Here is a 23,036-nt window from a genome sequence, read left to right as displayed (position 1 = left end):
CAGCAACCATGACTCACAAAGCCGGCTGGTGCAGACACCACAGGCGAGGAGGCGCCACCCAGGACAGCTCCGAGCGAGCGGTGCTAGCCCCTGCAGTGCCCGCTGGGCCGGGCCAGGGTCTCTCCGCACGACCCCGCCCCGGAAACTGCGCATTAGGGTTCCCGCAGAGCTGCCTGGACGCCCATGTGTGTCGTCTGCTTCGTGAAGGCGCTGGTGCACGTGTTCAAGATCTACCTGACTGCCAACTACACCTACAACTTCCGCAGCTGGCCTGTGGACTTCCGCTGGGATGACGTGGGCGCCCGCGCGGGGGGCAGCAGTCACTGCGCGCTGACGTGCACGGCGGCTGCGGCTGGCGTGTGGCTGCTCCAGGATGCCGCGCTGGGCGGGGGCGCGCCGGGGAGGCCGCTGCACGGGTCGCGCAGCCAGCTGCAGTGCCTTCTGCAGCAGATCCGAGAGCTGCCCGGCCAGCTGGCCAGCTACGCGCTGGCCCACTCGCTGGGCCGCTGGCTCGTGTACCCGGGCTCCATGTTCCTGATGACCCGAGCGCTGCTGCCACTGCTGCAGCAGGGCCAAGAACGCCTGGTGGAGCGCTACCACGGCCGGCGTGCCAAGCTGGTGGCCCGAGATGGCAACGAGATCGACACCATGTTCATGGATCGCCGCCAACACCCGGGCAGCCAGGGCCGCGGCCTGCGCCTGGTCATCTGCTGTGAAGGCAACGCCGGCTTCTATGAGATGGGCTGCCTGTCGGCGCCGCTGGAGGCTGGCTACTCGGTGCTGGGCTGGAACCACCCGGGCTTCGGGGGCAGCACCGGCGAGCCGTTCCCTCGGCACGATGCCAACGCTATGGACGTGGTGATCAAGTACGCACTGCACCGTCTGCGCTTCCCGCCGGCGCACGTGGTGATCTATGGCTGGTCCATTGGCGGCTTCACAGCCACCTGGGCCACCATGACCTACCCGGAGCTGGGGGCTCTGGTGCTTGATGCCACCTTCGACGACCTTGTGCCTCTGGCCCTGAAGGTCATGCCCCAGAGCTGGAAGGGACTGGTGGTGCGCACCGTGCGTGAACACTTCAACCTCAATGTCGCGGAGCAGCTGTGCGGCTACCCCGGGCCGGTGTTGCTGCTCCGGCGAACTCTGGACGACGTGGTCAGCACCTCGGGCCCCCTGCGCCCCCTGCCGTCCGGCGACGTGGAGGGCAACCGCGGTAACGAGCTGCTCCTGCGCCTGCTGCAGCACCGCTACCCGGCTGTGATGGCGCGCGAGGGCCACGCCATCGTGACCCGCTGGCTGCGCGCGGGCAGCCTGGCACAGGAAGCTGCTTTCTATGCGCGTTACCACGTGGATGACGACTGGTGCCTGGCACTGCTACGCTCCTATCGCGCTCACTGGGAGGACAAGCAGGAGGACGAGGAGTTCTGGGGACCGCAAGGCCTCGCCTTCCCGTGGCTGGTGGGTCAGGACCTGAGCTCGCGTAGGCGCCGGCAACTCGCGCTGTTCCTGGCGCGAAAACACCTCAAGAACGTGGAAGCGACTCATTGCAGCCCGCTAGAACCCGAGGACTTCCAGTTGCCCTGGAGACTGTAGCCTGAGCCCCCGGCAACTAGCGTTGGTGCTTTTGCTCATCTTCAGGGCCCCAGAGCCATTCCCCTCCCCACACCCCAACCAGTAAAGCTGGCCTGCCCCGGGGACCCCAACTGGTTTCTGGGAGAGGGTAAGGCCTTCCCAGCTCCCTTTCTCTTCTTCCCCCAAACACTTGTGGATGTCTCAGTCTGCTCCCAGTTCCTAAAGGGAATGCAAAGATTAACCTGACCCAATTAATAGCAATGCTGTGTGATGGGCGCCTTGAACACCTCAAAACGGTGGTGGGAACACGGGCTGTGGGCCTTCGGAGGTGCTGCGGACAGGTGACTCAGGGAAGAGGCGGTTGAAGGGTCTGTACAAGTTGCCCCTAGCTGTGAAAGGGCACTGGCACCTAAAAGCAGGTCTTAGCAGCCGGACCTTTCCTGGACTGCGATGCTCCATAGGGTCCTCTCCCTACCTCCACTCCTGGCTTCTACAAGAGGGGTTCAATGCGACCACAGACTCAAAGTAACAGGTGCACACCATGTGGCATGTAGCTGCTGGCCAAGGTAGTTGTGGGCCCGCTGCCTACAGGCCCACCGGCCCATGCTCCACCCCTCCCGTCGGGTCTCAGTCTCTCGGTGCTCTCCTCCCCCTCCTCCTCCTCCCGCCCCGAGGCCCCTCTCGGCTCCTGGGCACCAACCACACCTGCACCAAACACTTACTGCTGAGCATCTCCTGAGCCAGGCCTGGGCTGGGCCTTGTTCCTAGCTCAGGGATGTAATAGATAACGAGAAGCCCTCTGCTCACCACTATCTGTGAGGCAGTCACTTCCTTACTGTCTGCCCTGAACTGTATGAAGCAGGGACTACTTGCTGTCCCGTCTCTGGGGACAGGCTGGTCAGGGTGGGTTGAGCAAGAAACTGGAAAAACTGAAAAAGTCAAGTGGAGCGAACATATAGTTGACAGCACCAGAGCAGGACACGGCCATGATGCACCCTGGCAGGTACAAGCAGAGGTGGGGACATAAGGTGACCTAAAGTACCAGGAAGATGCCTGTGGGAGGTGTTTTGAGCTGGGTCAGGAAGAGGAGTTAGGTGAAGGAAGTGGCTTCCATACCTGGGGATCAGAGCGGCCTGGCTGGGATCAGGGAATACAGTCCCTGAAGAGTCAGATCCTAAAAGGTTTGAATACCATTTAAGGATTTTGCTTCCAGGGGCAATTAGGAAAGGAAGAAGGGAAGTTGTGGGACTTGTCTTTGGGGGACTGGTTGCCTAACGGTTGCACACCTCTCATTTGATAAGTTAGGCAAGTTAGACTTTTGTTCCAGAATCGGCTGGAAGCCCCTCAACTAACTGAATGACCTTGGCAAGTTACTCCAATCTCAGTTTACTCATCTGTAAAGTGGGAGGACTCCACCTGGTTCACCGTGTGGATGTGACAAGCTGAAGTCACGGGTGCACGGGGCGGCGGAGGGCGTGCCCAGCCCTGTCAGCTGCGCGTGCACGACGCCCGGTGAAGGCCGCAGCGTTTGCAGGGCAAGAGGACATATCAATGTTACCCCTTTTTCTGCACAGCTCCCATTACCCGCCCCCCCCCCCCCCAATCCCCGTAAATGTGCGCACTAAAAAAGAAAAAATGGCAGACCGGGGACGAGGCTAACCCCAAAGTCAGGAGATCGGGCCTCGGAGGGATCACAAGCGGTCTGAGTCGGATTCGTCAAGCTCTGGCGCTCTTAGGCACCCTCGAGACCTCCCACGGGCCTGTGAGAAGGGTTTCCGTGGCGCCATGTTGGCCAGCCTTCCCACTTCCCACCTTCCTCGGGCTCCTCCGGACCGTTCTACCTGGCGTCTCGCTGGTGGAGTCGGCCTGGGAGGGATTTCCTCAGAGCCCTCCCTTCCTGCTCCGCTCGCAGCCTTAGCCAATCAGGTTGGAGTAGATGAACAGAAACAGGACAAACAATGCCCTTATTGGACAGCGCTCGTGGGGGCGGGACGAAAGCGGAGCGCGCGTCAAAGCGGAAGTGGGCCGTCGCATCGTTGATTACGTAATGCCACGGCGGCTGTAGTGGTTCCGCTGGCTGGTGTGTGCGCGGCGAGCGAGTCCCAGTGCGGCCCGCTCGGCTCCTACGTCCGAGACCCCCGCCGCGACTCCAGCTGTGGCTGGGCCGCCGTCTGATCATGGACTCTGCTGGCCAAGGTAGCTGTGGGCCCGGCGCCTCCGCCGCTTACGGGCCCGACCGGCCCACGCTCCGCCCCTCCCCAGGTCGGGTCTCGGGCTCGGTGCTCTCCTTCTCCTCCGCCCTCCCCGCGGCCCCTCTCGGCTCCCGGGCGCCCGACCGCGATGCTCTCCCGAACTCCCGATGGTCGTGGCGTGTGCATTCCACCCCCAGCTTGGACCGCCGCGAGGACGGGTTCCCAGGCACCTTCTCCTGGTCCCCCGAGTTTCGGGTATCCTCCTTCCAGGCAGCTCTCATTGTAACCCCCCCGACGCTAGCCGGGTCGGCCGCCCATGGTCCCTGAGCCGGGCCCTCTGAGCCACCCCACCTAGAACTGAGCCGAGGTGGTGTGCGCGGCTCCGGGGGAGGGGAGGTGAAACGGTCCTCGCACTGGGCGCAGCGCCCCTTGGGTGACAGCGCTCTCGGAGCCCAGCCTACCTAGAGGTTGTATGGGGGAGGGAGGTGCAGTGAGTCAGGGGCGCACCCAGTTTACCTGACCTGTTTCCAGACAGACACCCCCAGATCAGTTTGAGATGGCCGCTGGAGGTGGCAAGGTCTCGGGAGATTAAATCTTGAGAAGGCGATAACCAGTTAGTTTATCTCCCATTACGATTCTCTAGCGAGGGGCTGCTAAATTTCTGTTTACATAACTACACCGGGTAATTGCAGGGTGCTCTTCTACTGGTTGACCTTATCAGCATACTAATTAGACATAATTTCTGGATTCTGATACTATTCTGTAGGTTTTCCTACTTATGACGTCTATTTATAAAATAGTTGAGCATCACAAGCACTGGGTTCTGATCATGAGAATGACAGACATTCACTGAGCACCTACTCTGTGCCAAACACCGTAATAAGCCTGCTTCTCAAAGGATCTTTTTCCACTTTCAGAGTAACCCTTTGAGATTGGTGCTTGTATTGCTCCCATATGCAGAGGGTTTTACAGGCTTAGAGAGCTTGGGCTCGCCTAGGGTGAAGGACCCCCCCTGTGGCTCCAGCCCCAAGCTTATTCTCTGTGCTGGCATGTTCGGTGAGTGCCCAGTGTCTACCTCGGGGTGGAGGGTTGACTTCCATGGGATCAAATTTTAACTTTATTGCCAGAAGCTGTCCACGGGCCTTCATTTTTTTTTTTTTAATAGAAGAGAAACATTTTAGAGATTTTAAGGCATTTACTGAATTTGAGTAGCTTCAATATAGTGGATACAATGATGAAGTAAAATTATGTAGGTTGATACCAGTTAAAATTCAGAATCTGTTGATTTAAAAGTGAATATGCTTTGTTTTGTAAATATCTATTGAGTGCCAAGGAGGAGCCCAGCTGGAGCTGTGTGGGTGGGGCATGTGAAGGAACAGGACAGCTGGCTCAGTGGAGCATCTTTGATTTTAAGTGCCTTCCATCTAATTTTAGCAGACTCTGGCATTTCTACAGTAGACAAACACTTTTACTTCTCTCTAAACTTCATGCTTTTTAAATATATATATATATGTTTTTATTGATTTTGAGAGAGAAGGGAAGGGATATAGAGATAGAAACATCAATGGGAGAGGAACATCATCCATCAGCTGCCTCCTGCACACCCCCTACTGGAGATGGAGCCTGCAACCCAGGCATGTGCCCTGACCGGGAATTGACCTTCTGGTTCATAGGTCGACTCTCAGCTGCTGAGCCATGCAAGCCAGGCAATTTCATTTAGTTTTATTTTCTTATTCTTGTGGTTTTTTTTAATATATTTTTTAAAATATTTTTTTATTGATTTCAGAGAGGAAGGGAGAGGGAGAGAAAGAGAGAAACATCAATGAGGAGAGAAAATTACTGATCGGCTGCCTCCTGCACGCCCTTTACTGGGGATGGAGCCTACAACCTGGGCATGTGCTCTTGACAGGAATTGAACCCGGGACCTTCAGTTTTCAGGTCGACACTATCCACTAAGCCAAACTGGCTAGGGCTAAAATATTTTTATTGATTTCAGAGAGGAGGGGAGAGAGAGGTAGAAACCTCAATAATGAGAGAGAATCATCAATCGGCTGCCTCCTACACACCCCACATGGGATCAAGCCTGCAGCTCAGGCATGTGCCCAGACCTGGAATTGAACGGTGACCTCCTAGTTCATAGGTTGACTCTCAACCACTGAGTCATGCTGGTCTGGCTCGTTTACTTTTAAAGGTGTAAGACACCAGACAAAGGCTGTTTCTTCAGAGAGAAGATGTCTCAGTGCTGATGGTGTAAAGTACTAAATGACAATCTTGTGGTCAGAGGAGGAAAGAACTAAAGTAGACCTCATTTTCCTTGTGTGAGATCTTGTAAACTTCCAGTGCAGACAGGAAGGTGCGCTTAGTAAGAGAAAGTAGTGGCTGCAGCAATGTGAACCTGATTGGGGTGTAGCGGAGGAGTGTGGAGGCATGCACGGGTCCTTGCTGAAGGGTGAGGTCCAGCGTGGATGGAAGGGCATTTCCGTGCTGCCGACTCCCTGCAGGGCTAGACAGCTGACCTGTGCTCCTTGTGTGGCCAGGTGCTTGGAAAGTGGTGCTTGTGTTCACAGCCCTATTTGTTCTTTTCCTCTAGAAATGACAGCTGTTAGATTGGGCTGCTTTGTAGCAAAGTGTTCCTGTCTTAGAAGGTAGTGTTCTCGCAGAGGAAGGGGATGGCTGCCTTGCACCAGCATTTCCAGGCCCTGAAGCAGCATCTTGGGTGGTCTGGGGTGTGGCTGCCCTCAGTCAGCGGGACCAAACCATGTTCAAAGCCTTTCAGAGAAGAGGCAGTGTTAGTGCCCACCCTTCCCCTGCCGCCTGTCCTTTCACCCTTTCTTTCTCCTCCATCCCAGGGACTTCTCCGTAACTTCTTACTTGGCACTTTCTGGCCTCGTTTTGTCTCTGGCAGATATCAACCTGAATTCTCCTAACAAAGGTCTGTTGTCCGACTCCATGACGGATGTCCCTGTTGACACGGCAGTGGCTGCCCAGACTCCTGCTGTCGAGGGTCTGACGGAAGCTGAGGAGGAAGAGTTGAGGGCCGAGCTCATGAAGGTTCTGTGTCTTGGCTGGCTGTCCTGGGGTACCATGAGTCGAGGCTCTCGGGCTAATGAGGGCAGAGTGCTGGCTGTGCCCTGGAGAAACGAGGTCATCCGAGGCCCCACAGGAACTGCTCTGCAGCCCTGGCTGTGTCTGTACCCAGCCCCTCGGGGGTGCACACGGGAGCTGCTGCAGCACACCACCCACTGGGAGCTTCTCTGTGGGAGTTAACACCTGACATTTTCAAGACCCCACAATCTTATTGCCCCTGGATCTTACTTTCTCTTTCAAAAACACCTTTTTGTAAAAAATACTTAATGTGATCTTTTTAAAGTGAGAGTCCTTTAAGAGAAAATAGGAGTTAAGAACAAAAGCCTTTAAGTTTAATTTTTATTCATACCAACTAACAAGAGTTTCTTTTCACTGTGTGATGAAGAGTCTGATAGTGACTCAGTTGATATTCCAGAGTCTGGGAAATGGTCTTGTTAATATCTGACTGTATAGGTCACAGGCCTCTGCTATGTCTCCAGAGACAAGCCCCATCTTAATACATCCCCGCCCAGTCCTAGGGCTGAACAGAGCTAGTTGTGCAGACCAGTCTCAGCCCCAGGACCAGGTTTCAGATCACAGGAAAGCATGTGGCTGTTTCTGAATTGAACAGCGATTAAGAGAGAAGCAGTAAGAAGTCCAAGGACATGTATGCTTTGTATTTTACTTCAAATATGTTGGCTTTGAGTCCAAAGCCACCAGGTCTTTTTCAGAGTTGGATTGCAGAGTGGAGTCACTCTTATGTCACTTAAAACTTTCAACTTGCATGTTCCCAGGACAACGTGACCATGTGCCCCAGAGCCCTGTTAGTCATTACACCAGGAGTGGAGTCCTCTGGTCACTGGTTGTAACTGATTGAGTGACTGGTAATAGTTTGGCTTTAGATGATACTGTGTTTTTAAATTATTTCTTGTTTCAACTATTTTCTAAAGCAGAATATAGGGATATTCAGGGCTCTATGCTGTTTTTAGTGCCTTAATCCAAACAAGCACTTTTTTATTTTTAAAAATATATATTTTATTGATTTTTTACAAAGAGGAAGGGAGAGGGATAGAGAGTTAGAAACATCGATGAGAGAGAAACATTAATCAGCTGCCTGCTATACACCCCCTACCATGGATGTGCCCGCAACCAAGGTACATGCCCTTGACTGGAATAGAACCTGGGACCCTTGAGTCCACAGACTGATGCTCTATCCACTGAGCCAAACCAGTGAGGGCAAACACACAAGCACTTTTTAAAGAAAGGGGCTGTTCACATAGGAGCTGGAAATGCTGAGAACTCTAGTAAGGTTCTAATAGATGTTTCCTTCTCGTGTCACTTTTTCTTTCTTTTTTAGAAAATACTTTCATTGAATTTTTAGAGAGAGGATGGGAGAGGAAGAGACAGAAACAATGTGAGAGCACAACATTGATCAGCTGCCTCCTGCACGACCCCCACTGGGGATCAAGCCCACAGTCTGGGCATGTGCCCTGACTGGGAATTGAACCAGCAACCTCTTAGTGGATGGGACGATGCCCAACCGAGCCACACTGGCCAGGGCTTTTTTTTTTCTTTTTTAAAGACTTGAGGAGGTTCAGGGTTCTCTCTGTTACTCAACTCAAATGACCTTGAACACAAAAGCGAGTTTACTTTTGGCTTGTGGAACTGGCTTTTGCCAAGGCCTGGAGCTCATCTCAGGAGCACAGATAGTGTGATGGGGCTGGTTCATGTCACCTGGGTTTCTGGCCATCTGTCTGCTCTGCTTCCTTCCTGCTGCGGAAGGAACTCCCCCGCCCCCGTGCAAATGGGGCTGGCTGCCAGATGTTCCCGCCTCTGCCGTCCAAGCCCAGAGTCAAGGCCCAGAGGAAAGAGGGCCTCCCTCTTCCGCCCTGTGCCCAGCCCAGGGCAGAGCTCAGAAGGCCTTGCTCCGTCTCCCCCTGGTCGGCATGGTCATCGGTAGCCCCAACAGAGCCACTTGGCTTGGGGTGAGACAGTTGTGCAGAAGAAGTGGTATTGGTACCCGACAAAAACAGGTCTGCTGTCGACGCTGTTTCTGAGATGTGCTAGGTTTCTGTAAGTGGACAGTTCTTAGGTAACTGGGGAACCTCGCATCGCATTGTATAAGGATGTCAGTCGCTTCCTGTGATTGTGGAGCTAATCATGTCAACTTGGTGCTTGCGCAGGTAGAAGAGGAAATCGTCACCCTGCGCCAGGTCCTGGCGGCCAAGGAGAGGCGCTGCGGAGAGCTGAGGAGGAAGCTGGGCCCCTCTGCTTCGGAGGGCCTGAGGCAGAGCCTGTCCAGGAGCTGGCGCGACGTGCAGGTCTCGAGCGCGTAGGTGCCTGCTCTGGGCAGGGCGCCCTGGTGGGTGGAGAGCGAAGCCCAGCGTGGTGCCTCTGGCCTGTCGATGGGGTGTTGGTTCTTGGGGACTAGGTGCCTGTTTGGAAGCAGCCGGCCAGGGGCCTTGCGACCTTGACCTAGCAACTGTACTCCCATTTCCTCAGCTCAGTCAGATGTTTTGTAAAAGGTGGATGGACACACAGCTAGTTGTCCAAGTGGAAATAGACAAGAATATGTTTCGCATCCAAATTTGAGAGAACACTAATGAGGTCCTTGATGGGACTGACTTTGCTGTGGTCCCCAGAGCTGAGCGTCTGCTCCAGGGGACACGAGTCCTATGACAGGTGTGGTCACCGCCCGAGGCCGCTGCACAGATGTGGCTCAGCTCTGACCTCGGGCAGTGCAGCTCTGTGGCTCCTCTGAAGTGCGTCCTCCAAGGTGAGGAGTGTCTCCCGCTGTCTGAAAGGCCTGTCCCCACAGAGAGGCAGAGTCACTCTTCATAAATCTCACCTGGAAAAACCCCGTGTCTGCCTTAGGAAATCATAGGTTCTGAACCTCAGAGGGTGACTGCCACAGTGTGTTGGGGCCACAGGCTGCCCTCCTGCCCTCCGCAGTGTTCCCCAAGAGCCATCTTACAGTGAATGGCCCAGGCGCTCCCTCGGCCTGATGGGAAAGCACTGGTCTGTTCTGTCGCCTCCCCTGGCACCACGGGGCGGCATAGCAGGTGCTAAGCAGAAGCCGCGGCCCTGTCCTCTGCTCGCGGACTGTCTGCTCCTGCCAGTCAGTGCTCCGTTGGCCCTGGAATTTCACTTGCAGTTTGAAACCAGAGTTGAAAGTTTTTCTAAACAATTCACCACAGACTTTCTGTTTTTAGCTATGTGAAAACTTCTGAGAAACTTGGAGAGTGGAATGAGAGAATGACCCAGTCGGACCTGTGAGTGCCTTTGCCATCAGCACCTCCCTCCCCTCTCCTCCCAACACACCTTTCAGGGGCAAGCAAGCGGTGTACACTGGGCACAACCTGGTTGGGTTTCCTGGCTCTTTTTCATATCGTTATTTCCCTCTTAAACACGAATGAAACGACCCTTCACTCACGTGGCCACCAGACCACACAGAACACTCCTCTTTGCCTGGCACCATCCATTAAAGAAGGGCCTTAGCCGGTTTGGCTCAGTGGATAGAGTGTCGGCCTGCGGACTGAAGGGTCCCAAGTTCGGTTCCGGTCAAGGGCACATGCCTGGGTTGTGGGCTCGATCCCCAGTGGGGGGTGTGCAGGAGGCAGCCTGATGTTTCCACCTTTCTCTCCGTCTTCCTCTCTGACATCAATAAAAACACATTAAAAAAAGAGCCTCGGGCTGGCCGGCAGCCTCTTCCTCAGAGACTCAGCTTTCAAAGTGGGTGCATGGCTGGACAGCATCTGCCTCAGTGTAGATGGGGGGTGCATGGCTGGACAGCATCTGCCTCAGTGTAGATGGGGGGTGCAGGGCTGGACAGCATCCGCCTCAGTGTAGATGGGGGGTGCAGGGCTGGACAGCATCTGCCTCAGTGTAGATGGGGGTGCAGGGCGGGACAGCATCTGCCTCAGTGTAGATGGGGGTGCAGGGCTGGACAGCATCTGCCTCAGTGTAGATGGGGGTGCAGGGCTGGACAGCATCCGCCTCAGTGTAGATGGGGGTGCAGGGCTGGACAGCATCTGCCTCAGTGTAGATGGGGGGTGCAGGGCTGGACAGCATCCGCCTCAGTGTAGATGGGGGTGCAGGGCTGGACAGCATCTGCCTCAGTGTAGATGGGGGGGTGCATGGCTGGACAGCATCAGCCTCAGTGTAGATGGGGGTGCAGGGCTGGACAGCATCCGCCTCAGTGTAGATGGGGGTGCAGGGCTGGACAGCATCCGCCTCAGTGTAGATGGGGGGTGCAGGGCGGGACAGCATCCGCCTCAGTGTAGATGGGGGTGCAGGGCGGGGACAGCATCCGCCTCAGTGTAGATGGGGGGTGCAGGGCGGGACAGCAACCGCCTCAGTGTAGATGGGGGAGCAGGGCGGGGACAGCATCCGCCTCAGTGTAGATGGGGGTGCAGGGCTGGACAGCATCCGCCTCAGTGTAGATGGGGGTGCAGGGCTGGACAGCATCCGCCTCAGTGTAGATGGGGGTGCAGGGCTGGACAGCATCCGCCTCAGTGTAGATGGGGGTGCAGGGCTGGACAGCATCCGCCTCAGTGTAGATGGGGGTGCAGGGCTGGACAGCATCCGCCTCAGTGTAGATGGGGGTGCAGGGCTGGACAGCATCCGCCTCAGTGTAGATGGGGGGTGCAGGGCTGGACAGCATCCGCCTCAGTGTAGATGGGGGTGCAGGGCTGGACAGCATCCGCCTCAGTGTAGATGGGGGTGCAGGGCTGGACAGCATCCGCCTCAGTGTAGATGGGGCCTTTTTTGTCCTGTTCCTGCCCCTGCAGACCTAGCTCCAGCTGCCGGGGCCTGTGGAGCTTCACCAGTTCGCGGGGGTTCTTCAAGTCAGGGTTGGTGTAGGCCGTGCCTGTGGGTTCCTGAAGGAGTCCCCGGGGCTGAGGCACCAAGCTTTCGGCCGCACAGCAGTAGCAGTGCAGACCACGGTAGAGCTCTGGTTGAGAATCGCGGTGATGTTCTACCGGAGACCCTTCAATGGGACTCTAGAACTTCATCAGATCATAATTCTTCAAACCTCGTGGGGCAGTGTGTAAGGACGGTCACTGTCTGGTATTTTTCTGTCTTGTTCAGAAGGAAGTGCTGTCCTGGTTGCCAGCAGAAAGCCCGTCCGTGTTGGGCTGAAAGAAAACAGTTGCTACCCAGCCTCTGGAGGTGCCTGAGACCCACATGGAGCCTCTGCAGCCTGGGGTGCCCAGGGGGCGTGACTGTTCCTGTTTTCTGCTGTCTGTGCAGTTGGACAGACAGCCGGTTGTGGCGGTGGGTGCTGTAGCTGCAGGGCAGTGTTCGGCGGTGCTGATGGGTCCGCTCTGGTTGTCACCAGACACTTGCAGTGCAGACTTCATCAGGAAGTAGCCTTGGAGACTTCGGTGCCGCTCTGTAAAACCAGCCAGCGCACCGTTCCCAGTAGCTACAGCTCACTCCGGGAGCGGAGCCCACGGCTCTGGGTGTGGACTTGTGTGGCCAGCAGCATGGCCTTTCCATGCATTTCACCAGGCAGTGGCCGTTCTCCCGAAGTTTCGCACTAGTTCTGTTGGGAAAGTTGTCAGATGCTTCCAGGCTGAAGGCGTTTCTCAACAATTCACCACAGACTTTCTGTTTTTAGCTATGTGAAAACTTCCGCAGTGACCGCCCCGGAGGAAGGCCGCAGGCCTGGGGTGCTTGGCCGGAGCCCCCAGGGTGTCACTGCAAGATAGCTGGCCCAGTGTCCGAGGGGCAAACGCAATGGGGTGAGCCCGTCTCCTCAACTGTGGGTCTGCAAGTCCCTGCTCATGGAACTGTGCTGGAAGGAAGCAGTTTAGGTGCTACTGATCTTCTGTCAGCTAACTCCCCCCCCCTTTTTTCCCCTTTTTAGACATTTTTATTGATGTCAGAGAGGAAGGGAGAGGGAGAGATAGAAACATCAGTGATAAGAGAGAATGATTAATTGGCTGCCTCCTGCACCCATGTGCCCTGACTGGGAATTGAACTGTGACCTCCTGGTTCATGGGTCAACACTCAACCACTGAGCCATGCCTGCTAGGCCCTTCTTTAAAAATATTTTTTTATTGATTTCAGAGAGGAAGAGAGGGAGAGAAACATCATTGATGAGAGAATCATTGATTGGTTGCTTTCTGCATGCCCCTCACTGGGGATCGAGCCTGCAACCCAGGCATGTGCCCTGACCAGGAATCAAGCTGTGACCTCCTGGTTCATAGGTCGACTCCCAACCCCTGAGTCGAGCTGGCTGGGCCATTGGCTTCCTTTTATAGGTAGATCTTAACGGAAGCCGTACTGAGGGGGCACCACGTGAATCCTGCGGTCCCAGGTTAACGGTATTGTCACTGTATTGAGCTCTGCGGCTGCAGACAAAGCACAGCTACAGACTGTCAGTCTAAGTGGGGGGGGGGGGGTCTTGCCTGTCGAGAAGCCGCTGTTCCAGGCCCACCGACCGGGCTTCCACGGAGCTCTGGGGACCTTCCCTTCTCCCCACAGTGGCTGTGTTCTCCGCTCCTTCTTCGTGTGAGGGGGCTCCCAGCCACAAGGTGGCCCACTGTGGGTCTCATGGATTCTTGCTGTGGCCAGGAGCGGGGGTCTCTGGCTGGCCAGACCTGAATTACCTGCCCATCCTTGTTGGGGGTGGGGTAGCCTCCAAGGGAAGGTGCCCAGAGGAGGCTGGTATTTTTCAGGACTCTACACCATGTTTTCCTAAAAGGTGGAAGTGATTCCCAAAGTGGCGCTACCAGGCTGCATAGACAAGCGTGCAAGCATAGTGGGGGCTGACTTACCTGGATACAGACTCTGGCTCTGCCCGTAGGCCTGTCCCATTGGTCTCTGATGGGGTGGTGCCCTTGGAGTTGCCCACAGGATGCCCTCCTCATCACCAAAGACTCGCGCAGGCCCACGCTTTTCTCTTGGGCTTCACTTTCCCAGCTTGGCCTCATGAGCACAAATAGAGGTTCTGTAAGGCTCTCGATTTTTTTACCTGAGGCCCGGTGCATGAATTTGTGCGCAGGTGGAGTCCCTCCGTGTGGCCTGCAGAGATCAGGCCCCAGCCTCACAGCCCTGCAGCCCCGCCCCCTCACCTGCTCCACCATCTCGTTGTGGTGCTGCTCTCGCGGGTGCCCATCGGGGCTGGCAGTGCCTCCACTGCTGTCCGCTGCCAGCACCACGTCACTGACGCCCACCATGTTCTGTGCCGCCCCCTGGTGCTCAGCACATGTCATAGCGAGTGGTCAAATGACTGCCCAAGGGGACAATTTGCATATTAGGCTTTTATTATATAGGATTTCTGATTTTTTAAAATATTTTTATTGATGTCAGAGAGGAAGGAGAGGATGACAGAGATAGAAACATCAGTGATGAGAGAGAATCATTGATCGGCTGCCTCCTGCACGCCCCACACTAGGGATCAAGTCCGCAACCTGGGCCTGTGCCCTTGACTGAAATTGAACCCAGGACCCTTCAGTCCACATGCCAATGCTCTATCCATTGAGCCACATCAGCCAGGCCAGGCTCCTCTTTAAATCCTCTGCTTCAGACTTTGCTGCAGCACAGCCCAGGCGCTGACACTGTCCCCCGCACTCGCTGTGTGGGAAAGGCTGGGCTGGGGGTATCTGCTGGAATGTAAAGAGGTGGTGTGTCCTTTGTCCCCTTGCACCTGGGGTTTCTGAGTGTCCGTGTTCCGGTGCGGAAGTCTGTTTCTTGCAGATAATCTGTTCACTCCTTTGAAATGAAAGCACTTCCTTAGGTGGCCTTGGGTTGGGGTGCTCAGGCAGGCACTGTGAGTTGTGCCCCAAAGAAGCTCTCAAGCCATTCCTCCACCGGCTGTGCTGGGGGCTGCTGCCCGCCTGCCCTACGTGCTGCTTCGCCTGGGTTGCCAGTCTTCGTGGGCGCTGAGGCGGGTCTTGGTGTCTTGGTGCGGGCAGCAGCTCCAGGCAGACATGCTGTCAGGTTCGAGGGTGGTGGCTGCCCCTTGTGTTTGGTTGGGTAACTGTGCTTCTTCCTCCAGCTACAAGAGGACTCAGGAGACTCTCTCTCAGGCGGGACAGAAGACTTCAGCTGCCCTGTCCACCATGGGCTCTGCCATCAGCAGGAAGCTCGGGGACATGAGGTAAGAGACCCCCCTCTCCAACCCCTCCATCCTGAGGCCTGGGTTTTCAGGATTTTAGATCTCTTAGAGGTTCTGTGGGTAGCCTGCTGAGCCCAGGGCTCAGGTGCACATACCTCAGCAGCCCCTCAGCAACCACAGGTGTGGCCACGCCAGCCCCCAACCAGTCAGTTCATGACCTTCATTTGCAGCGTGTGTCTGCTCCATTGGCTGCCTCTTTGCTCTTTTGTATTGCTCAGGGGAGTGCGGGCACTGTGCCTTTGGCTAACTTCTGATGCTTGGGATCGGGTGAAGGCTGGTGCTTCTCTGAAGTTCCGTGGAGAGAGAATGACTGCAGCTTAGAGGTCAGCATCTGGGTGGGCGCCCGCCAGGACATGTCCAGGACAAGCTCGGTGTCTCCTCAGAGTGTGGCCACAGGCCAGGGCCCCAACAGAATGTTCTCTTGAGGCTGAACAGACCCTCATAGCCACCAAAGGTGCTTCTTGCATAGGACCTGGGGGCCATGGAGGGAGTGCAGAGTGGCTCAGGCACTTGGTGACTGCTGGCAGCATCCGCCCCCAGCCTGCTGGCTGTGCCCTCTGCCACCTCATCTCCTCTGGGCCGAGGAGCAGAGGCCAGGGTGTGCATTCTGGCGCAGCTGCCCCTGCCGTGCCCTTGGCAAGGCCTCTCTCTAGCAGTTGTTCGCATCACTGAATAATGGTGGGAAGTGCTCTTGGTCTGACCCCACACTTGAGACCAGGCCCCTCACTTCTTCATTTCAGGGAATGCCTCCCTGTAACCCCCATCCCATCCTGAGGGAATCACTGGGTGTTGTTGCCCGTGGGTTTGGCGGTCCACCACACTCTGACCCCTCACCTCTACCCAGCTTGGGTTAGGCATTTCCCTGGCTCACAGGCCTGGCAGTTGCCAGTTAGCAAGAGGTGAGGCAGATGCTAATAACCCCGGGACCACCCCGCCCAGCAGAGGACGGCTTATGCCAGAGCCCTGCTCACTTTTTTGTTAGTCCTCACCCGAGGATGTTTTTTTCCCCCATTAGTTTTTAGAGAGAGCGGAAGGGAGGGAGGGAGAGAGAGAAACGATGTGAAAGAGACACATTGATTGGTTGCCTCCCACACACATCCCAACTGCAGGGCCGGGGATTGAACCTGCAACCCAGGTATGTGCCCTTGATCAGGAATCAAACCCGCAACCCTTGGGCATCGGGCTGACATTCTATCCACTGAGCCACACCAGCCAAGGCCCTGCTCACCTTTTATTTCTGTTTGTTTGATATAATGTTCCTTCCCCAACTTTATTTTGAAAAATTTCCAACTTCTGGAGAAGCTCAATAACTGTAGGCAGTCTGTGTGTTCCTCCTGTGCCTGAGGACTGCGCCTTCCCACACTGGGGTTCTGGCTGCTTCCGGTGGTGGGGGTCCCTGTGGATGCCCTGTAATGCACGCCTTGGCCACCGTGGCTGTGATTGGAGCCCAGGAGGACTCCCCCCCGCTTTGGCTCTGCGCTGTCAGCAAGGAGGGTCTGTGGTGATTGCTCCACAGGCTGCACACTGAGCTGCTAGTACTTGACTGGGTATGTTCCTGTAAGGAGACCCGTTTGAAATTAGATGGGATGCCGGCACTGCTGCATTCTGGGATGCCTGCTTTGGCCACCTGAGCCGTGCTCTGGTCAGCCCGGTGATGGAATGTTCATGCCCCTGGTGGCTTGGCCGCACCCCCAGGGCCTGCCGAGGGGCTGGCCCTCCCAGGGCCCTGTAATGAGCAGCGGGCCGGGTCTGCCCAAGAGCGGGTGTGGTCGCAGCATTGAGGGAGCAGTAGGCATCTGCTGCATGCATGCGCCTCTGCTGGCTGTGCTCCTCTCCTCTCCCCCGTGAGTGTGTTCATGGCGTCCTGGGGGACATCCGTGGGGGTGGGCAGTTGTGCACACTCTGCTGCTCTGGGAGCACTGCTCCGAGAACTGGGATTGGCCACTGACTTGTGGCATGGCCAGCAGGGAGCAGGCTTCTGGTCTCAGTGACACAGGGATGGCTCTGCACATGGCTGACCGCACTGTACCTGCCACCTGTGCAGTTTGAACATGCGCCGTGTGTGCCTGGGCCAGCGGAGGTGGGGGGGAGAGCAGGTTGAGTTTAAGATGCCGAGAGGGATTGACCTGTTTGCTGGTGTGTCTCACCCTGGAGTCTTCTGTATTCCAGTGGTGCTGTGAGTGCTGACCCCTCAGGGGTTTTGATGTGTCCCCGTTGTCTCACTATGTGGTCTCAGGTGGTTGAGGCTGAGGCCCATTAACTTCTCCAGCTTAGAGTTTGAGGTTGCAAGTTCACCACTTCTTGAATGAAAGGTTTAGAGAGGTCTGCACCATGAGTTTGGGGCTAGGTGATCCCTCATGGGCCACTGCATTGAGATGTTCGGGCCAGGTCCCTCAGGAAGCTGCCCTGTGCTGGAGTCCACTGTGCACCTGTCCAGGAGCAGCCCTGGTCTGGCCGGGCCTGAGATGCCTTTTGCATCTGGGGTGTGAGGTGTGGGGCGGGAAAGGGGACTGCATTTAGGTCCGGGATCGGGTCTCTACCTTCTCTGACACTAGCTCTCCACCCACAGAGAGGAGCAGGCCCTGCTGCCCACCGAGTGGTAGGAACACATCAGGCTGTGACTGCACATATCTTGCTTCCGAAACGACTTCCATGTTGGGGCCGCCTCCAGAGTGGAGGAGGCGGCCGTGTCCTTTCTGTGCCCCATCTGTGGACACATGCTCATTTCTGGGATGGCTTCCGTTATCCATGGCGATGGACCCAGAGTGCAAAGGACTCAGCCCGAGGGTGCCCAAGTCCTGTTGCAGTGTGTGCTGGTTTGTGCGTGTGCAGCTTGTCACCCGGGCATGGCTGGCTCGGCTCCAGGTGGCAGAACCCAGCGGGAGTATCTCACACCTTTGCACTGCTCCACTCTCTGGGGCTTTTTCCTTCCAGCCTCTAAAGGGTACAGGCACGTGGGTCCCTTGTACGTGATCGTATTCCGGAAGGCAAGAGCCATGGGGCTGGGCAGTTTGCAGCTGTGTGCGTGAGGGAGCAGCAGCCTCCTGGAGTTGGGGCTCGGGAGACTGGAGGTGGAGGCAGGGCGCATGTGCTGTCCTGCCAGGCGGTGTCCAGACCAGAGGGTGGCTCTAGAGCTGAGTGCAGGGGCTGAGCGGGCATTGGCCTCCCTTCCTAACATTCGTTTCTTCTCTCTTCCTGCTGCCATGTCAGGGCGCGTCCTTTCTCACAGTCCTTTAGGTAAGACTGGCGCCGGACACGCCTGTGCACAGCTTCTCCGCTTCAGGGCAGGTGGGCTCTGCCAGCCTGTGGGAGGCTGTGCTGGACAAAGGTGGCGAGGAGCCGGGAACTGCCCAGCGCGGCCCCTGTCCAGCACAGTGAGGCCAGCACTGCCTCGGAGCACGCGATGGCTTCTCGAGCTGTGGTCCCTGTGGGGTCATCACTGGCCATGTGGTCGGTGCAGGGACGCCTCCCCAACAAAGACGTGCTCCTGCCTGGGCACTCTTGCTGGCCTCCTCCAGCCAACCAGAGTGTGTCCATCTGAGTCCTTCGTGCGTCGGCGTGGTCCCTCCCCCAGTTTAGTCCCCAAAAGCGCCATGTTCACGTAGGAGGGTCGTCCTGACCTCGGGCTGCCGTGCTTCCTGCATCTTGTTTCCCTTGTGTGTTTGTTTTCATTGATGTCAGGGAGGAAGGGAGAGAGAACCATCCATCAGCTCCTCCTGCGTGCCCCCTACTGGGGATCGAGCTCGCACCCTGGGCCTGTGCCCTGACGGGGTGGGAATTGAACCACGGGCCTCTTGGTTCACGGGTGGATGCTCAGCCACAGAGCCACGCCGTCTGGGCGAGTTTCCCTCGTTTATGACTCGAGGGCTCTCTCTGCGCCAGCGCAGCACGAAGCCCAGTCAGTGTTGTCGGCAGCTCTCGGTGCCTCCAGCACTCGGAAATCACACTCTTCTGGACCCCAAGTTCAGAACTCTCTGTGACTTTACGTGCTTTTCCCTTGAAGCACTTGGACTTGGTTGTTTCTCTTTTTCTGAAGTCTTTTAACTTGCTGTGAAGTCAAGTAAGGACATCTGACGCCCGTTTGTCCCAAAGCTTGTCTAATGCCCCAGGCTGAGGTCTCCACCAGCAGCGTCGCCCCTCAGGGGTGACTTTGGAGCGGGGAGAGGAGCTGTGGGTCGAGTTTTCCTCCTGGTGAGGGGCCTTACCCGCTTTGTGCTTGTTCCAGTTGTGCGGGGGCGGGTCCTGCCACCCTGCTGCACAGGTGGGTTTCTCCGTGGTCTGGGCTGAGGAGCCCTGAGTGCTGATCTGTCCTCACCCTAACTTGCTTCCTTCTCTGCTTTTGCCATGCTTCCAAGCAGCAGCTACTCCATCCGCCACTCAATGAGTATGCCAGCCATGAGGTAATGTGTGCTCGCGCCCGGACCTCCCAGAGTCGGGGGGGGGGGGGGCGAAGTGGGGGGAGCAGGCGGCTTCCCATGCCTCTAAATGGATTAGGGTTGGAAAGACCCCTCCGAGGCCCAAGAACCAGTGGGGGTGTGCCAGCGGGGCCCCGTGTGGAGTTTTCCAGGACTGCCTGCAGGGCTGGGCTAGGGAAGGGCAGAGGCTCCCACCCCTCCCTGGCATCCCAGAGGCTGCAGGTGTCTCCAAGTCGTCTTCTTTTTTCCCCAGAGAGGAAAGAAGAGAGATAGAAACATAAATAATGAGAGAGAATCATGGATCAGCTGCCTCCTGGCACGCTCCCTACTGGAGGTCAAGCCCGCAACCTGGGCATGTGCCCTTGACCGGAATCAAGCCGGGGACCCTTCAGTGCGCAGGCCAGCACTCTATCCACTGAGCCACACCAGCTAGGGCTCTCCAATTCTTTTAGGGAGACGTTTTATCTGCTTTGTGGCCAGTTTTCTCCTGCTCGCTCTGCGGTGCAGCCGTGGCTCTCAGCGGATCCCCATCCTTGTTACAAGACTAGCAGCTGCCACACCACAGAGCTGGCTGGGAGTCCTTGATGGGCGGGTGGTCTGCAGAGCCCAGGGCTCTGAGCAGTGAGGGGAGCTGGGTCAGACCAGGCCAGCTTGCTCCTCCAGCCTCCTTACCACCTTCTTGTCCCAGAATGCCTCGGTTTTTTTCTGGTTTCGTTCTAAGAGAGATGAGTGTGAACACACACACAGCTTTTCCTAACCCCAGCACAGGTGCATTTACCAGTAGGTGGAGCAGAGACGAGCCCCGTGTTCACCCGCTGCCCAGGGGTCTGCAGCTCACCCACGTCAAGTCTGGGTCTCACCGGCTGGTGGCATTCAGGTCTCTGTCCCTGTGGCTGGTGAGCATGGCTGACCCCGTTCTGACCTGGTGCCACCTCTGGAGTGACCTTGGCTGGGTTCTCTGCAGGGGGTGCCCCTCCCCTTCTGTCAAGTCATGTCTTTGCAGTGAAACCTCAGGATGTACTCAAGGGTCTTTCTGGAGGACAACCCTAATCCTGAGGCCCTTCAAGTTCAGGATGCAACACAGCTGTGGGCTCCTCACACTGACTCTGCTCCCTCTCTCTTTGAAGGAATTCTGCTACCTTCAAGTCACTTGAAGACCGAGTTGGGACCATCAAGGTAACTACCTGGAGCATTTGCTTCTCTTGATGGGGTGTGACTTGTCAGGTAGACTGACTGAATCGTTGCAGACTCCCAGGCAGTTAGGGAGCTAACCCTGAGGCCCTGTTCCTTCCATCCTTTCCCCAGAACTAACACTGCGGTGTCCCAGCCAGGATGTGACATGGGCCCACCAGAGCAGAGAGCAGTCCCTTCCCACAGGCCCTTCCCGGTGCCTGCTCTCCGCCTGCCCTGCCCGCGTCCACTGATCTCTGCTCCGTTTCTGTCACTTTGTGATCCCAGAAAGTCATAAGTGGGGCCGTCGGTGCGCTGCTTTGGGGATGGGTTCCGGTCACGCTGCAGCATTCCCTGGAGATGCACCCAGCCTATTGCCGTGTCAGGGGTGTGTGCTCTTGTGCTAATCAGTGTTCATGGTTTGTGAACTTGTGTAGAGAATTGAACACCATGAGTTCCAGGGGCTGCCTGGCACTGTGGCTCTGTCTCAGGTTTTTCCTCTGGTTTTTTCCCGTCTGTAGTCTAAGGTGGTGGGTGGCAAAGAGAATGACAGTGACAGCTTTCCCTCCCCGACTGGGAGTGGCGACAAGCCCCTGCCCGATCACGCGCCCTTCTAAGCTGAAGCAGCTTTGCCGGCCACGGAGCAAGTGCAGGCATGCCCTCATCGCCACGACAGCCACTGCGCAAGGGAGCAACAGCAGCTGCAGGAGGACATGGAGCGCTTTGAGGACAGTCATGCCGTCACACGTGGACGTGGCCCTGCACGCGCATGACTTAGAGAACAGTCTTGTGTACAGATGCTTCACACTAAAGTCGTAGATGCAACAATCACTGTGCCATCCTTCCCGGGACCAGGAAGTGGACGGGGCTGGGGATCAGAGCCATGTTCCTTTTGGCAATCTTGTTCATCAGAATGCTGAAACAATGGGAAGAGACAGGTGTAAAGTGAGTGGTGTTTCTAAACTCCTCCTCCCCTGTGCCACGGAAGGGAGCGTCTTCCAGAAGCCCCATCTGACCTGCAGTTTTTATTTCAAAATGCTAACCAAGAAAACTGTCCATTTCCTGAGATCCTCCAAAAAGAAACTATCGGCTGCCTCATTCTCACACTAATGATCTAGCTTTAGCAAAAGCAAATTATTTTTTAAAAGCAGTGGATTTTTCAAAATTTAAAATTAAGCAAAACAGCTTTAGCCTCATCATTACAAGATTATTTGTTTGGACTCGAGCTAAAATACAAGCCTTATCACCTAATGCTTATTTGTTTATAATGTTTTTATTTATACGAGTGAGTTCTTTAGTGGGTTCTGACACTGCACAGAATTCTGCATCTACCTGAGGGCCGCGCGCCTGCGCCAGTGGTGTGTTTCATTTCACTAACGCACTCCCAGTGTACGGAACTCGCTCTTCTCTCCTCAACAGCCCTGGCCAGTGGGCTCCTGGGCCTTGGGGAGTGGCGATAGGAGAAAGAAAAGCCAGCACCTGACAGAGCTGCCGCGCTGCCCTCGTGGGCCAGGCCTGACCAGGCGCAGCTGGCACGGCACTCAGTGGCTCCAGCTGTGTTTGCTGTTCACATGCCCAGGACACTCGAGAAGTGCATGGACCCTGCAGGGCCGGGCAGGGCGGGGTGTGGGGGTCAGCTGGACCTCTACTGTTGCCTTTTCTCAGGAGCTACAAAGATCTCTTTCCCATTTTGAAGCTGCCACACCCCAGCAGCCTCACCCAGGGCCCCAGGTGTCGGGTGTGTCTGGAGGGGCAGCTTGTGCCTTCCTGGTTCTTAGCGGGCCCAGGCCTGGCCTGCCTGCATGTGATGGGCGCACCCCCTGGGGAGAAGCCAGCAGCTCAGTGACCACTTTGGGGGACTGCTCTGGGACCAGAGTGTCTGCGGTCACCTCAGACACCCTGGGGGCTGTGGTCCGCCCAGTGTTGTTTCTTCAGAGTCGGAACCTCAGACTCCTGGCAGGAGGCCGGAGGCAGGGCTACAACGGATGTGTCTTTTCCATAAAGTAAATAACACATAAATAACCAATAAAGCATTCCTTCGGGGGGAAATGAACTTCAACTTGTGTGATATGTCTTACTTCATACAGAAAGGTGATGAAAGCGTGGCACAGGAACTAACAGGCATTCCTGTTGTCATGGGCCTGCACCCTCGGGGAGGCAGGGAGGAAGTAGGTGATCTCGGATACAAATGCAAACCTTCCATGCTATGAAGCAAACTGAGCACGTGAGCACATAAAGGGTAAACCTGTGGGTTCTTTGGGGAAGGGGCGTGGAGGCTGAGGGGGGACTAGCCACGGTACAGATTGGGTCAGGGCTGAGCTGCAGGAGTTGGACAAGCAGCCAGGATTCGCTCCATGGAAGGAGGTGGCCTGGGAGGAGTGCTGCTTGGAGTCCCCAAGTGTGTAGCTGCAGTTATCAGAGCTGGTGCTGAGCAAGGCAGCCACACACATCCCTTGGGCAGGTGTAAGGGGGTTCACTGAGGGAAGAATGGGC

General features: G+C 56.3%; 2 protein-coding genes across 5 annotated transcripts; both read left to right on the top strand.

Annotated features, from left to right (window-relative positions):
• The first annotated feature begins 50 nt into the window (after positions 1-50).
• On the top strand, positions 51-1,825 carry ABHD16B (abhydrolase domain containing 16B). The gene has a single exon (XM_008157134.3). It carries the CDS (start codon positions 184-186, stop codon positions 1,591-1,593), a length of 1,410 nt encoding a protein of 469 aa, XP_008155356.1. The 5' UTR covers positions 51-183; the 3' UTR covers positions 1,594-1,825.
• Positions 1,826-3,627: 1,802 nt separating this feature from the next.
• Positions 3,628-22,602, top strand: TPD52L2 (TPD52 like 2). 4 transcript variants are annotated; one of them, XM_008157136.3, is made up of 8 exons: positions 3,628-3,768; positions 6,670-6,815; positions 9,014-9,162; positions 10,043-10,102; positions 14,839-14,940; positions 19,317-19,358; positions 20,501-20,549; positions 21,065-22,602. In XM_008157136.3, the coding sequence occupies exons 1-8, from the start codon at positions 3,750-3,752 to the stop codon at positions 21,158-21,160; spliced, it is 663 nt and encodes a 220-aa protein (XP_008155358.1). In that variant the 5' UTR covers positions 3,628-3,749; the 3' UTR covers positions 21,161-22,602. The 4 variants fall into 4 exon arrangements, with proteins under 4 accessions (XP_008155358.1, XP_008155361.1, XP_008155360.1 ...); XM_008157139.3 differs by lacking the exon at positions 10,043-10,102; XM_008157138.3 differs by lacking the exon at positions 19,317-19,358.
• The last annotated feature ends 434 nt before the right edge of the window (positions 22,603-23,036 follow it).

The sequence above is a fragment of the Eptesicus fuscus genome, chromosome 12 (assembly GCF_027574615.1).
Source record: "Eptesicus fuscus isolate TK198812 chromosome 12, DD_ASM_mEF_20220401, whole genome shotgun sequence".
In the NCBI taxonomy this organism is placed as follows: Eukaryota; Metazoa; Chordata; class Mammalia; order Chiroptera; family Vespertilionidae; genus Eptesicus; species Eptesicus fuscus.
The sequence above is the reverse complement of the archived record's forward strand: the minus strand, read 5'-3'. Positions and strand labels throughout refer to the sequence as shown.